The sequence below is a fragment of the Ranitomeya imitator genome, chromosome 1 (genome assembly GCF_032444005.1).
Source record: "Ranitomeya imitator isolate aRanImi1 chromosome 1, aRanImi1.pri, whole genome shotgun sequence".
NCBI lineage: Eukaryota > Metazoa > Chordata > Amphibia > Anura > Dendrobatidae > Ranitomeya > Ranitomeya imitator.
The window spans coordinates 364469297-364486077 of record NC_091282.1 but is presented as its reverse complement, the minus strand read 5'-3'; the positions used below and the strand labels follow the sequence as shown (position 1 = coordinate 364486077).

At 43.9% G+C, this 16781-nt stretch overlaps 1 protein-coding gene across 1 annotated transcript in view; it reads right to left on the bottom strand.

Annotated features, from left to right (window-relative positions):
- Nucleotides 1-16781, bottom strand: part of LOC138668099 (uncharacterized) — a 46170-nt gene that overhangs the window by 25002 nt on the left and 4387 nt on the right. Inside the window, exon 4 of the mRNA XM_069755998.1 lies at nucleotides 16294-16356. Within this exon, the coding sequence (XP_069612099.1) occupies nucleotides 16294-16356 (63 nt within the window). The remainder of the gene's footprint in view (nucleotides 1-16293; nucleotides 16357-16781) is intronic.

Sequence of the window (16781 nt, the reverse complement as noted above, 5' to 3'; positions counted from 1 at the left end):
GCAGATTATGCAACACCAGAAAGCGGATATCCTCCTGATGTGCAGGAGCCATGCACATGGTCAATTGGGTCCAGTACTGAGGCTTATTCTTGGCCAAAGGCGTAGCATCAATTCCTCTCAATGGAATAGGATACTGCAAGGGCTCCAAGAAAAAACCACAGCGCCTAGCATACTCCAAGTCCATCAAATTCAGGGCAGCGCCTGAATCCACAAATGCCATAACAGAATTGGATGACAAAGAGCAAATCAGAGTAACGGACAATAGAAATTTAGACTGTACCGTACCAATGGTGGCAGACCTAGCAAACCGCTTAGTGCGCTTAGGACAATCGGAGATAGCATGAGTGGAATCACCACAGTAAAAACATAGCCCATTCCGACGTCTGTGTTCTTGCCGTTCAGCTCTGGTCAAAGTCCTATCACATTGCATAGGCTCAGGCCCATGCTCAGATAGTACCGCCAAATGGTGCACAGCTTTACGCTCACGCAAGCGTCGATCGATCTGAATGGCCAAGGACATAGACTCATTCAGACCAGTAGGCATGGGAAATCCCACCATGACATCCTTAAGGGCTTCAGAGAGACCCTTTCTGAAGATTGCTGCCAGGGCACATTCATTCCACTGAGTGAGCACAGACCACTTTCTAAACTTCTGACAATATATCTCCGCTTCATCCTGACCCTGACACAGAGCCAGCAAGATTTTCTCTGCCTGATCCACTGAATTAGGTTCGTCATAAAGCAATCCAAGCGCCAGGAAAAACGCATCAACATCACGCAATGCCGGATCTCCTGGCGCAAGGGAAAATGCCCAGTATTGAGGGTCACCACATAACAAGGAAATAATGATCTTTACTTGTTGAACAGGGTCACCTGAGGAGCGAGGTTTCAAGGCAAGAAACAATTTACAATTATTTTTGAAATTCAAGAACTTAGATCTATCACCAAAAAACAAATCAGGAATTGGAATCCTAGGCTCTGACATCGGATTCTGAACCACAAAATCTTGAATGTTTTGTACCCTTGTAGTGAGATTATCCATCCAAGAGGACAGACCTTGAATGTCCATGTTTACACCTGTGTCCTGAACCACCCAGAGGTAAAGGGGAAAAGAGAGACAAAACACAGTACAAAGAAAAAAAAATGGTCTCAGAACTTCTCTTATCCCTCTATTGAGATGCATTAGTACTTTAGGCCACCTGTACTGTTATGACCTGGTGGTCAGGACAATAATGGACCTGGTGGTTAAGAGCACACGGAATGACCTGATAGTTACTGATAATAAAGGATGAGCTCTGGGACGTGGGAACTCTGCTGACCGCAATCCCTAATCCTATCAAACACACTAGAAATAGCCGTGGATTGCGCCTAACGCTCCCTATGCAACTCGGCACAGCCTAAGGAACTAGCTAGCCCTGAAGAAAGAAAAATAAAGCCTACCTTGCCTCAGAGAAATTCCCCAAAGGAAAAGGCAGCCCCCCACATATGATGACTGTGAGTAAAGATGAAAATACAAACACAGAGATGAAATAGATTTAGCAAAGTGAGGCCCGACTTACTGAACAGACCGAGGATAGGAAAGGTTACTTTGCGGTCAGCACAAAAACCTACAAAAAGACCATGCAGAGGGCACAAAAAGACCCTCCGCACCGACTCACGGTGCGGAGGCGCTCCCTCTGCGTCCCAGAGCTTCCAGCAAGCAAGACAACAATAAAAATAGCAAGCTGGACAGAAAAATAGCAAACCAAAGAAATACAAGCTGGAACTCAGCTTCTGCTGGGAAGACAGGTCACAAGAACGATCCAGGAGTGAACTAGACCAATACTGGAACATTGACAGGTGGCATTGAGCAAAGATCTAAGTGGAGTTAAATAGAGCAGCCAGCTAACGAATTAACCTCGTCACCTGTGGAAGGAAACTCAGAAACACCCACCAGAGGAAGTCCATGGACAGAACCAGCCGAAGTACCATTCAAGACCACAGGAGGGAGCCCGACAACAGAATTCACAACAGATGAGCTGTGTTGCCTTTACGCCAAACATATCATTTGGCATTGTTGCCAAAAAGTTCGATTTTGGTTTCATCTGACCAGAGCACCATCTTCTACATGTTTGGAGTGTCTCCCAGGTGGCTTGTTGCAAACTTTAAACAAAACTTTTTATAGATATCTTTGAGAAATGGCTTTCTTCTTGCCACTCTTTCATAAAGGCCAGATTTGTGCAGGGTGCAACATTGTTGTCCTGTGGACATACTGTCCCACTTCAGCTGTAGATCTCCGCAGTTCATCCAGACTGATGATGGGCCTCTTGGCTGCATCTCATCTTTCATCAGTCTTCTCCTTGTTTGAGATGAAAGATTAGAGGAACTTCCGGGTCTTGGTAGATTTGCAGTGGTATGATTCGCCTTCCATTTTAATATGATCATTTGCACAGTGCTCCTTGGGATGTTTAATGTTTTGGAAATCATTTTGTATCCAAATCTGGCTTTAAACTTCTCCACAACAGTATCACAGACATGCCTGTTGTGTTTCTTGGTCTTCATGATGCTCTCTGTGCTTCAAACAGAACCCTGAGACTATCACAGAGCAGGTGCATTTATACGGAGACTTCATTACACACAGGTGGATTATAATTATCATCATTAGGCATTTAGGACAACAATGGATCATTCAGAGATCCACAATGAACTTCTGGAGTGAGTTTGCTGCACTGAAAGTAAAGGGGGCGAATAATATTGCACGCCCCACTTTTCAGTTTTTGAATTTCCACAAAAATTTAAAATAAGGAATACATTTTGTTTAACTTCACAATTGCGTTCCATTTGTTGTTGATTCTTCACCAAAAATTTACATTTGGTATCTTTATATTTGAAGCATGATATGTTGGAAAAGGTTGAAAAGTTCCAGGGGGCCGAATACTTTCACAAGGCACTGTATAGTCCGTCATTACTCAGCTGCAGGTTCCATCTCTGCACAGTGGACCCCGGGCTGCGAACGCACCTTATTCTATCTATTTAATTATTTGGTGCGTTCCGCTAGCCCTAACATATACGGCCTCAATCCCTTCAGTACAATCCTGTTCTTAACGTAGATCTCAAGGGACTGGACCTCCCACCAGGATCTGATGTTATCCCTACAGCATCCAGTTACGTCCTGGAAAAAGTCTCTAAGATCTGGTGACCTGGTAGAATTACCTGTGGTCGTACCCTTATTAAATATATTGGCATCTAAAGCCCATGATTCCCTATTTATCGGCCCGGTGAGAAAGCCTGCCATAAAAACAAAATTCACAGCAAAAGTAGATAAGCAATGGAGAAGAATTAAAGTAAATGGTTCACAGAAAAAAAAACAAAATATTAAAAATACCTTTATTAATCAATTTATTAAAAAGTAGTGCACACAAAACCAGTGCACTAGTGCAGTACGCTATCTCTCACAGCATAAACCGGCGGACAGCAGATGGCAAGTTACCTGTCCATCATAAAGACCTGAAGAGAGTAATGCATAGAGCCCAGGTCGTGATAGAGATCATGTAAAAAGGCTTGAGTTACCAGTCATGCGGGTTAGTGTCCTACCTAAAGAGAGACAGAGAGAAAGCGTGAGGACCTTGTGTAAGGCGTAAAGCAGCAAGAGACTACAACACAGCGCTAGAAGGAAGGCTTCCAACCCCACCTGGTTAGGGGGATTCCCAACTCGCTTCCAAGCCGACCGGACCGCACCTGCACCCGTGATCTTGTACCCTGGACTGTGGCTGCCTGAATTCTACAGTAAAAAGGTAAAGAGACTGCAACGGTGTCCTCCGTTTCTTGCTACACCATCTACCATCTTTATCTATACAGCGGGAGCCCTGGGGACCCAGCTACATCTGTGGGAAGCTATACCATCCATGCTGCCACACAATCACTCCAGAGGACCCCTTTAAGCAGTGTCGGTCATCCCTGACCGAATACCACAGGTGGTGTCACGAACATTTATGATTTTACAAATTTTATTCAAACCCCTTTAACATGGTCGCCCAGGGCCACGGACAGGTTTGTTGCTGCCGTGACACATCCCTTTAAGTACCGGACTGGTACCGGGTATGCCCTGGTGGGCATTCCACAAAGTTTTCAAAAAGTAAAAAACATTACCTAAGTGGGGTATATATTGTATTAAGTACTTGATGCAGAAGGAGGAGGAGGTGTTTTTCTGAACAAAATGGGTTTGGATGGTAAGGGATAGGTGTTAAGACAGCTACCCCCAAAAAATATTTGGGCTGCATTTACATTACATTGCTATCATCTGTAGGACTTACAAAGTCATAGGAAATTCAGCCCTTGTTCAATTTTAGAAGAGTCAGCCTGTCTGCATTTTCCATTGTCAGTCATGTGCGCCTATCCGTTATGATTGCATCAACTGAATTAAAAACCTGCTCAGACAACACACTCGTGGCAGGGCATGGCAGCACCTCCAAGGCGTACAAGGAGAGGTCGGGCCAAGTGTGCAGCTTGCATAACCAATAGTTAAAGGGCACTAAAGAATCAGGAAGGTCGATAAGTAACCCTTTACCATCTTGGTCATCATCTCCCTCCTAGTCATAGTTACACTCACAGATAGCCCTTGCTAAATTGATGGTTCCATGAAAATGGCCCAGTTCATGGACATTCCCCCCATGGGGAAATATGCAAATGCATACAGCTGTCTGTGGATGGATACCATGCTTGGCATAGGTGGTTTTCCTTTATTGGATGTTTTCCTTTATTGGATGCTGCCCTTCCCGTGGTTGTTCCTTTCCGGGGAAAGGCCTGGCTATTCATTGCTTGCATTGAGAAACACATGATGGTGTCTCCGCAGCTTACTTTACATGCATTTGCATATTTCCCATAAGGGATGGGGGCAGTGTTCTGGATCACTGCGTTGAGAAAGACGTGATGGTGTCTCCGCGGTGTTGGATGTTTTGGTCTCCCCGAGGTCATTCATCTGTACCTTCACAGCCTTTTACTAGGCCTTGCTGCTAATAGCCAGTTTCCTACTCCACACTGATGAGGGGCAAAAACCCCGAAACAGCTGTCTGTGGATGGATACCATGCTTGGCATAGGTGGTTTTCCTTTATTGGATGTTTTCCTTTATTGGATGCTGCCCTTCCCGTGGTTGTTCCTTCTCGGGGAAAGGCCTGGCTATTCATTGCTTGCGTTGAGAAACACGTGATGGTGTCTCCGCAGCTTACTTTACATACAAATCAGTTGATGACGAGGCAAATTAAAGTGCTGCTGCAGCGAAGCGAGATCAGCGAATGCCTGAGATGACTTTCGGAAATATACACTGATACAGCATACCTTGGCAAGTAGCTCCCTCAAGTATGTTTTTAAAAAACACTCTACAACCAAGTTCTCCATGTAGGCCATACATGTAACGTTTACCAGCTTGCCGAGTTTTAAAGCCACCAACAAGTTACGCCCATTATCGCACACAATCGGTTATGGTTGGAGGTTCAGTAGGGTGAGCCACTGATTGGTCTGGTCTTGTATCGCTTTCATTAGCTCTGCTGCATTGTGAGCTTTATTACCTGAACAGATGAGCTTCAGCAGAGTGTGCTGAGCTTTGCAAAGGTAGTGCTGCAGACCTCCCAGCTAGGAAGTGATGGGATGTCTAGTTCCGCTGAGGATGAGGAGGAACCAAAACCCTGATGGAAGTTGGGCCCAATATTCTTGGTGTGGGTAAGATGTATGCGGTCCCACCCTTTGATTCTGTTCCAGACTCCACCAGGTACACTCAGTGTGCCGTCAGGGAAATGTAGAGTCCCTGTCCACAAGAACTTGTCCACGTATCTGTAGTTAGGTGGACCTTCCCAGTGACTGCGCTGAGCAGAGCACTGCTGAAACTGTGTAACAAGTGCTTATGCACCGCAAAAATGGCACACCTTGAAATATAGTGGTGGCTGTGGGGCTGCCACCGCCAAGAGGTCGTGGAAAGACTCAGTTCCCACAAGCTGAATTGGCAGCATTTCCAGGGCTAGCACTTTGGCAATGTGGGTGTTTAGAGTTTGGGCCTGTGGGTGGGTGGATATTTCTGCTTCCTGTGAAACATCTGTGACAGGGACAACTGAATGCTGCACTGGGACAACAAACTGGATGTAGTTTCTGACTGTTGTGTCTGTGCAATCGCAGATTGTGGGCAGAAGTCATAATTGCCTGCTTCCTGGACAGCAGATTGGGAAGGCCATAATACAGGGGAAGGGTTAGTGGTTTCACTCTCAGACACAGATTTGTACCCAGGCATTCCGCGCACCTACTGGGGTGCTTGGCTGCCATGTGCTTTTGCATGCTGATGGTGCTCAGGTTGGCAGTGTTCTTGCCTCTACTTATCTTGGTTTGGCAGATGATGCAAGTTACAGTTGTTTTGTCTTGTTTTTCAGAAAAAAAACTGCCATGCAGGGGAGAAATGCACCCTTGGCCTGTTATCTAGTCAAGTGGGTAGCTCTGTGGAACAGTTGACTGAGTTCTCCCTCTGGTCAAACCACTACCTCTTCTTGCCTGTTTCATGCTACTGCTCCAACACTCTCTGCACTGATGTGCTCGCTAGGCGTGCCACCGTGCCAGGTTGAATCAGTGGACTCATCATCGACGACGTTGTCTTCCAATTCTTCAATCTTATCCTTCTGAGTTGCGATTTGAGACTGACCTGATGGTAACTTTGCGTCATGATTATCCTTCACCTCTTCAGACATAAATTGACCTTCCCCAACGTGGCTTTCTCCTGGCCGTGGGTGCTGAAATGTTTGGGCATCACTGCACTCCACCCCCTCATAACCCTCTTTAACAGTGCATTTTGAGAGGCCTGAATATAAGGGATGTAAACAGTACCTCGTAGTGGCAAGCATTGCAAGCAGACTAAGGAAAATTATTGCAACTGGTATCTCTGCACGATTTGCGCCAGTCGCACAACTGCTAGATAAAATATGCTATTTATGTAACCGATGGAAATTGTTCTTATTTTTTTAGATTGCCTTTATAAGACACGTCAACAGTAGAATCTGGGAAATTAATTTAATGGTAAATAGTGATGTTTCCGTAGCTCAGCAGGTTTTGCACCAGTCACACAACTACTAGCTAAATATTAGCTATTAAAGCAATAGGCAAGGAATATTATTTAGAAATCAGCTTTTAAAAAGGATGTTACTATATGCTGGCACTGAGTAATAGTATTTAGCTGTAAATATTTTTTTTTATTTGCTGGTAAGCAGGAATATTATATGGCTCCAAAAAAATTGGTTTAGTATACAGTATGCTGGTACCAACTAATATTTGTCTCTAAAAAGAGCTGCTTTGTATATTATGGTAGTGGATGAAACCCTGCTTATCTGTCCCTAATCCCACTGCCTGTTCCTGATCCTAAACTATACAACACAATGCAAACTAGCAGAGACCTGCAGCAAGTATTTGCAATGATGGTAACACCCAGTTGCCTGCGTTTCACTCTCCCTCATATTAAATCTCTCCATGCTATCTCTACCTAACACAGAACTAATCTACACCCTCATGAGCTCTTAAAAGAGCTTTTCGGAATCACAAACTCTCCCTATACACTTCCTTCTTTAACTCTTCCTATGCTCATACTACGCTTTCCCTACACTGTTTCCGGCTGCAAAATGTGCAAGATGGCGCCAGCAGAGCTTAAATATTCCTTATAATGCTGTAAGGCCAGCCAATCACAGTAATGCCACACCAAAGATGGCACTGGCATTACTGTGATTGGCAAGCAAGCCCAGCATGTTAATTGTCTGCAAATTAAGTGCCAAGCATGCTGGGTGGGTCAATCAAATATACCAAGATGGATACCAAATTACTCACCTAGTGACAAATATCCCGAATAGCGTACTATTCATGCAAGTAATGAATAGTGCCAAATGTATTCGCTCATCACTAATGAAGAATAATAGACCTTAAAAAAGTGTCAATGGTGGTAAGGAAATGCTAAATGGAATGTACAGGCAGACACTTATACAGCAGCCAATAGCAACAGGGAGGTATCTGTTTGGATCCAAGTTTATTCTGCAACAGGAAAATTACCCCAAATATGCAGCCAATGTCATGAAGAACTATCTTCAGCATTAGGATGAATTCACACAAGAACAATGCCAGTCCAAAAACAAGTCTCCCAACTTACAGCCTCATATGTCTAGAAACAGATGGTTAGTCCAGACATAACAGTCCATATACAGATTGTGAAATACACTCATACAACCCTGGCCTAAAGAAGAGCAAGGAGTCCTGGAACAGATTACATATGGCCCCCACAGAGACCTGATCACAACATCTTCAAGTTTCAAGATGCAAGTTTCTATCCAACATAGAAATGGCTCTTAACTAGTGTTGAGCATTCCGATACCGCAAGTATCGGGTATCGGCTGATACTTGCGGTATCGGAATTCCGATACCGAGATCCGATACTTTTGTGGTATCGGGTATCGGTATCGGATCAATAGGGATGTGTAAAATAAAGAATTAAAATAAAAAATATTGATATGCTCACCTCTCCGGCGGCCCCTGGACATCACGCTGGTAACCGGCCGGCTTCTTTGTTTAAAATGAGCGCCTTCAGGACCTGCGAATGACGTCGCGGCTTCTGATTGGCCGCGTGCCGCCCATGTGACCGGCACGCGACCAATCAGAAGCCGCGACGTCATTCTCATTCACAAAACTCCTAATTCTAGGAATTAAGGACCTGCGAATGACGTCGCGGCTTCTGATTGGTCGCGTGCCGGTCACATGGGCGGCACGCGACCAATCAGAGGCCGTGACGTCATTCGCAGGTCCTGAAGGCGCTCATTTTAAACAAAGAATCCGGCCGGTTACCAGCGTGAAGTCCAGGGGCCGCCGGAGAGGTAAGCATATCAATATTTTTTATTTTAATTCTTTATTTTACACATCCCTATGGATCCCAGGGCCTGAAGGAGAGTTTCCTCTCCTTCAGACCCTGGGAACCATGAGAATACCTTCCGATACTTGATGTCCCATTGACTTGTATTGGTATCGGATATCGGTATCGGCGATATCCGATATTTTTCGGGTATCGGCCGATACTATCCGATGCCGATACTTTCAAGTATCGGACGGTATCGCTCAACACTACTCTTAACCTCTTCAGCACCAAAGGAAGTAAAATCCATTTTATATGAAACACAAACACACAGGCTAAATGGAAGTTCTCTGATTCACAATATGTAGTGTCCTTCTAACCCCAGGTCTCCCAGAAGGATGTGACCCACTTGTGACAGCACCCCCCTACTACGATGGGCTACATGACCCTTGGGACTAAGTTTATCCAGATGGGCCACATGAAAGGACCATATCAACCTACTGGCATTACCTCAGATGCCAGCACCCAGATCTTCTCCTCCGTACCACACCTCTTCCAATGTACCAGGTACTGTACAGAGCAGCGAACCATACAGGAATCAATGAATTTTCGCTACATGAAATTCTAAATTGCCATCAATAATAACCGATGGTGGTGGAAAAGGTGATGGTTCCACAGGCGCAACAAATTTTTTGAGCAAAGACCCTTGGAAAACATTTTGGATCTTTAAATGAAACGCTACAGTATTGATTACAATGACCGCCTCATAAGGACCAGTAAACCTAGGACATAATTTCCAAGAATGAACTTTCAGTTTAACATTTTTGGTGGACAGCCATACTAAATCATTCATCCCCAGGTCTGGACCTGACAATCGCTTCTTATCAGCCATACAGTACATTTGTATTTGTCCCCCATGAACTTTAAATCATTCTGAACACCTTCGCACACAGATAAGAGTGAAGAAGAAAAATTGTTTATGTTCAGGAACCCCAGAAGACTCATGTTTACTGAAGTTACAGAATTGCGGATGGAAGCCATATGCGCCAAAAAATGCCGACTTACTAGTTGACTCGTTATAAGTTATAACGATTTTCTACAGAAAACTCAGCTAGTGGTAATAAAGAAAAATCCTCCTGGTTATCTGACACAAAACATCTGAGGTATGTTTCCAAACTTTGGCCTAGGCATTCGTTAAGTCAGGCCATTAAATTGAGGAGGGAACGACGAGGAAAAAAGACAGATGCATCCCTAAATGGGAACAAAACACCCTCCAAAATTTAGATACAAATTGGGTCCCTTGATCTGACACAACATCAGAGGGAGCCCTATGAAGCTTCATGATCTGAGTAACAAAAAACCTGAGCCAGTATCTTGGTTTAGGGATAGCAGGTAAAGAAATAAGGGCACAATTTTACTAGACCCATCCACCACAACTAAGATAACTGTTTTACCAGAGGACGAAGGAAGATCCATAATGAAATCCGTGGATAAATGAGTCCATGAATGGTCAGGAATGGTTAAGGTCCATGAAAATGGTCCAGATGGATGAGTATGCGGGGTTTTGGAACACGCACAAACACTACATGAGGAGACAAAGTCAACTACATCCTTATGCAACCTTGGGCACCAAAAACTATGAGAAATTAGGTCCAAGATCGCCTTACAACCTGGGTGAACAGCCAGAGCCGAGTGATGATGTGCATCTAAAATTTTAACACACCGATGTATAGGTACAAACAATTTCCCTGAAGGACCATATTGGGTGTCCCCCTGAGCCTTTAATACCTCGCCCTCAAGTTCAGAACACACTGTGGAGTGTAAAATAGTGACAGCATCAGGACTCCCACCCCCATGAAACTCCGAGACAAAGCATCCGCTTTGATGTTCTTAATTCCAGGAAGGTAAGTGACCACAAAATTAAACCTGATGAAAAACAAAAACCATATAGCTTGACTGGGGTTAAGATATTTAGCAGATTCAAGGTGCATTATGTTTTTCTGATCAGTGATGACCGTGACCGGGTGACCTGCCAACTCGAAAAAATGATGCCATTCCTCAAATGCCAACTTATGGATAAAAGTTCCATATTGCCTACATTATAGTTCCTTTCTGCTGATGACAACTTTTTTAGAAGGAGACACATGGATTCCACTTATCAGGGGAGACAGTACAGCCCCAACCCCCCCCTCAGAGGCATCAACCTTGACACTAAATGGTTGAGAAGCAACGGGTTAGATGAGTATCATTGCAGTGGAAAAATATCTCTTCAAAGAAGAAAATTCCTGCTAAGCGTAGTTGGACCACCTCGAGAAGTCCATTCCCTTCCTAGTCATGTCAGTAAGGGGTTTGACAATAGACGAGAAGTTTCGGATACATTTCCGATAATAGTTTGAAATTCCCAAAAATGTTTTCAGAGGGCCTAGAAAGTCCCATTCCTGAACAACTCGGACCTTATCAGGATCCATGCGGAAACCGGCGGCTGATACTAGGAAACTTGAGAACTGAACCTCTTGTACATTGAATACGTGTTTCCAACTTGGCATACAGTTTATTATCTTGTAGAACCTGTAACACCTGTCTCACATGTACCTGATGAGACAGGAGATCAGGTGAGTAGATCAAAATATTGTCAACAAACACTACTACAAATCTACCCATGAGGTGACTGGAGCATTAGTCAAACCAAAAGGCATGACAAGATTTTCATTTTGCTCTTCTGGGGTGTTAAAAGCTGTCTTCCATTCATTCCCCTCCTTAATCCTAATTAGATCATAGGATCCTCTAAAATCCAACTTGGAGAACTATTTTGCCCCAATAATCTAATTGCACAAATCAGGAATGAGTGGGAGGGGATATGGGTTCTGGATGGTAATCCAATTTAACGCATGAAAGTTTAAACAGGGACGCAGACACCCATCATTCTTCATAACAAAGAAGAACCACACTGCTACAGGTGAAGATATGTCACTTGGCAAGACTGTCAGAGATATAGTTTTTCATGGCATGTCTCTCAGGATCTGACAGATCGTATAATCTGGTCTTGTGCAACTTTAGACCCAGGAGCAAGTTCACATGACAATCATACACACGATGATGAGGCCAGTTGTTGAAACCCCTTAGCAGAGAACACCCCTTTGAAATCAGACAGAAAAGATGTTTTTTGAAAGTGGAGACATTAGAGATTATCTCTCTGACTTGCCAGTCTATGACTGGATTATGCAAATTCAACCAGGGAAGATCCAACACAATAGGAGTAGGGAGACTTTCTAGAAGGGAAAGGTACCTTCACACATAACGATTTAGTTAACGATATCATTGCAACGTCACGCTTTTTGTGACGTAGCAACGATCCCGCTAACGATCTCGTTATGTGTGACAGCAACCAACGATCAGGCCCCTGCTGGGAGATCGTTGGTCATTGGGGAATGATCAGGACCTTTTTTTGGTCGCTGATCACCCGCTGTCATCGCTGGATCGGCATGTGTGACGCCGATCCAGCAATGTGTTCACTTGTAACCAGGGTAAATATCGGGTTACTAAGCGCAGGGCCGCACTTAGTAACCCGATATTTACCCTGGTTACCATTGTAAAAGTAAAAAAAAAACAGTACATACTCACATTCCGATGTCTGTCACGTCCCCCGCCGTCAGCTTCCCTGCATTGACTGTCAGCGCCGGCCGTAAAGCAGAGCACAGCGGTGACATCACCGCTGTGCACTGCTTTACGGCCGGTGCTGACGCAGTCAGTGCGGGAAGCTGACGGCGGGGGACGTGACAGCTTTCCCGCTATGACTGTACATAAATAGTGAAAGGGGCCCTGCACTGTCCCTAGGGCTGGGACCGTAAATATCTTTGCTGGTAAAGGTACCTCTAAAGGTGAGGAGATTTGGGCCACCAACTTTACTGTTCTCCAGTTATACCCTAAGCTGTCTCCTTCTCTTCCCCCAGAAGGTCTGGGACAGCAATGCTAGTACATAAACACGTAATATGAAACACAAATACATGGGCTAAATAGAAGATCTGCAATTCACAATACTTATGACTCATGGGCCACATAGCTACTGCATGATGTGCCGCTATTAGCGACACGCCACTGGCTGGGGGCCCCACATGGAGTGGGGACCCTAGGCAAATGTCTAGTTTGCCTGTCCCTAATGCTGGCTCTGCTTGGGATTAATTGAAAATACAGGAGGATTTGCACGAGCTAATCTGTGGTTAATTCTCCAAGATGTTTGGAACAAATTCCCTGCTAAGTTCCTTTATAATCTGTGTGCAAGTTTACCTAGAAGAACTGATGATGTTTTGAAGGCAAAGTATGGTCACATCAAGTTTTAATTTGATTTAGACTTATATTTTGCTCATTCACTTTGTATTTTGCCATTTGCTAATTGCTAAAAATCAACTATTAGGATTTCAATTTTTGTGCATATAAAAGTAAATGCCACAAAATCATATCTCCAACATATTAGTTAATATTAAGTTAAAGTGACCAAACCTGTTGTGAATTCTGTGGCTGAATTCACTCCTGTGGTCACAAGTGGTACTACAGCTTCTGAGCTTCCTCCCTCAGGTGTTCTGGTGAGCTCGTTAACTGCTTCATTACTTAACTCCGCCTGATGCTGCTATCCTTGCTCCTTGTCAATGTTTCAGTGTTGGATCTGAGCTTCTCCTGATTGTTCCTGTGACCTGCTGCTCTGTATAGCTAAGTGCTTTTTGCTTTTTTGTTGTTGCTTTTTTTCTGTCCAGCTTGTCTTTTGTTTTGCTGGAAGCTCTGAGACGCAAAGGGTGTACCGCCGTGCCGTTAGTTCGGCACGGTGGGTTTTTTTTGCCCCCTTTGCGTGGTTTTGCTTTAGGGTTTTTTGTAGACTGCAAAGTTCGCTTTACTATCCTCGCTCTGTCCTAGAATATCGGGCCCCACTTTGCTGAATCTATTTCATCCCTACGTTTTGTCTTTTCATCTTACTCACAGTCATTATATGTGGGGGGCTGCCTTTTCCTTTGGGGAATTTCTCTGGGGCAAGTCAGGCCTATTTTTCTATCTTCAGGCTAGCTAGTTTCTTAGGCTGTGCCGAGTTGCCTAGGTAGTTGTTAGGCGCAATCCACAGCCACTTTTAGTTGTGTTTAGGATAGGATCAGGTGTGCAGTCTACAGAGTTTCCACGTCTCAGAGCTCGTTCTTGTATTTTTGGGTATTTGTCAGATCACTGTGTGCGCTCTGATCGCTATGCACACTGTGTTTCTGGATTGCCTTCATAACACCTGTCATTAGCAAACATAACACAAACCCTTTAAGAACACCAATGCAATAATGACAGGTTGGAAAGACCCTTGATCGGCCGCACAACACATCACAACCACTGGGTGGCCACATAATAGACTATTACAGCATAGTCAGGTTGTGGCAAAGTATTGAAAGATCATGTAAACTTGTCATATCACATCACACATCTCAGGATATTCTGAGAAAAAAAGACAATGATAAAGATTGTCACTTACCGTATATACTCGAGTATAAGCCGAAATTTTCAGCCCTTTTTTTGGGCTGAAAGTCCCCCTCTCGGCTTATACTCGAGTCATACCCAGGGGTCGGCAGGGGAGGAGGAGCGGGCGCTGTCTAATTATACTCACCTACTCCTGGTGCGGTCCCTGTACGCCTTTTCCCCGGCGCTGACAGCTTCTTACTGTACTGAGCGGTCACATGGTACCGCTCATTACAGTAATGAATATGCGGCTCCACCTCCCATAGAGGTGGAGCCGCATATTCATTACTGTAATGAGCGATAACGGTGACCGCTCAGTACAGGAAGAAGCTGTCAGCGCCCGGGAAAAGACGTACAGGGACCAGGAGCAGGTGAGTATAACGGGGAGGGGAGCGCTGCGCAATATTCACCTGCTCCTCGTTCCAGCGATGCTCCATCCTCAGCTGTGATGCTCAGGTCAGAGGGTGCAGTGACGTGGTTAGTGCGCACCCTCTGCCTGAACGTCAGTGCAGGAGACGCTGAAGATGGAGTGGCGCCGGGGGCCTGAGTGACAGAGAGGTGAGTATGTGATTTTTTTATTTTTTTATCGCAGCAACAGCAAATGGGGCAAGTGTCTGTATGGAGCATCTATGGGGCCATAACGTTTGTGCAGCATTATATGGGGCCATAACGTTTGTGCAGCACTGTATGGGGCCATAACGTTTGTGCAGCACTGTATAGGGCCATAATGTTTGTGCAGCACTGTATGGGGCCATAACGTTTGTGCAGCACTGTATGGGGCCATAACGTTTGTGCAGCACTATATGGGGCCATAACGTTTGTGCAGCACTGTATGGGGCCATAATGTTTGTGCAGCACTATATGGGGCCATAACGTTTGTGCAGCACTGTATGGGGCCATAACGTTAGTGCAGCACTATATGGGGCAAGTGTCTGTATGGGGCCATAACGTTTGTGCAGCACTGTATGGGGCAAGTGTCTGTATGGGGCAAGTGTCTGTATGGGGCAAGTGTCTGTATGGGGCCATGATCAACGTTTGTGCAGCACTATATGAGGCAAATATCTTTATGAAGCATCTTATGGGGCCATAATCAACATTTGTGCAGCATTATATTGGGCAAATGTGTCTATGGAGCATTTTATGGGGCCATTATTAACCTTTATGCAGGATTATATGGGGCATATTTTAATACGGAGCATCTAATGGGGCCTATCAAACTTTATGGAGCATTATATGGGGCTCCTGATTCAATGTGGATATTCAAAAACACTTAACCTACTGATGTCTTAATTAATTTTACTTTTATTGGTATCTATTTTTACTTTTGAAATTTACCGGTAGCTGCTGCATTTCCCACCCTAGGCTTATACTCGACTCATTAAGTTTTCACAGTTTTTTGTGGCAAAATTAGGGAGGTCGGCTTATATTCGGTTTGGCTTATACTCGAGTATATACGGTATGTATGTACTAAAATGTTTAGTGTGTTCTACATTAGCAATCCGGAAAAAAAGAACTGGAACATGGCAATTGTTAATAGAAATCATATTTTTAATGTATAAAGTCTGTGACTAAGTTGAAGGATTTTGTCACTTTCCCTTATTAATGCAGCTTTCCTTTCAAACTGCCCAGCATTTCAATCCATAAAATGGTGTTGGTGGAGAAAATAGTGACCAGACTGGTCCATCAAACTCGACCAATTGTAGAACAACTGGCAGGGTAAAGCTGCTTTTCTACTGGAGAAGTCTTCTGAGAGTCCCACTGTGGGACCCTCACTCTTCAGCAAGTTATCACCTATCTTGTTAATAGGTTAAAGCTTTCAATGTTGGGAATATCCTTTTAACTTTCTTTTGTGTAAAATTATTAGTCTCGCCCCACTATTGATTAGTGCCAGGCAATGCATCTAATATTGTTAAAAGCCTTGACCTGTAACAACAGAAGTAGCACAAGGTGCGATAGAACATAAGATTTTACCAACCAGAAGTCTGCTGACATTTCTCAGAGTCTGATCCACCTCTTTCTTTATTCTGATTTTTTAGGCCTGTGATACAGAAAAATCCCAAAATATAAGTATTATTATTTTTTCATTATATTAATATTAAGCAACAACCACAGTTCCACCAATCACTATATGCCAATAATTAATAAAATCAACATAAGATAAAATGTGTATATTTGTGCCAGTGACTAGCGTTCTGTGGAGAAGAATGTGGAAACCACTAACGTACCAAGAGGAAGCAACCACAGCCAATATAGAATTATCCAAGAAAAGCTACCAGGCAGAGATAAGGTATAAAAATGCCTTTATTATATCTGGTTGGCAAAAAATAAATAATAATAATAATAAAAAATCAGAAATCAACAAAATGTGCGCACAACAGGACAATAGTAATTAATAATTAAAACCAAAATGGGAGATGGTACAGGCTGACCCAATTATATATAAAATAAAATATCAGTTTAGTA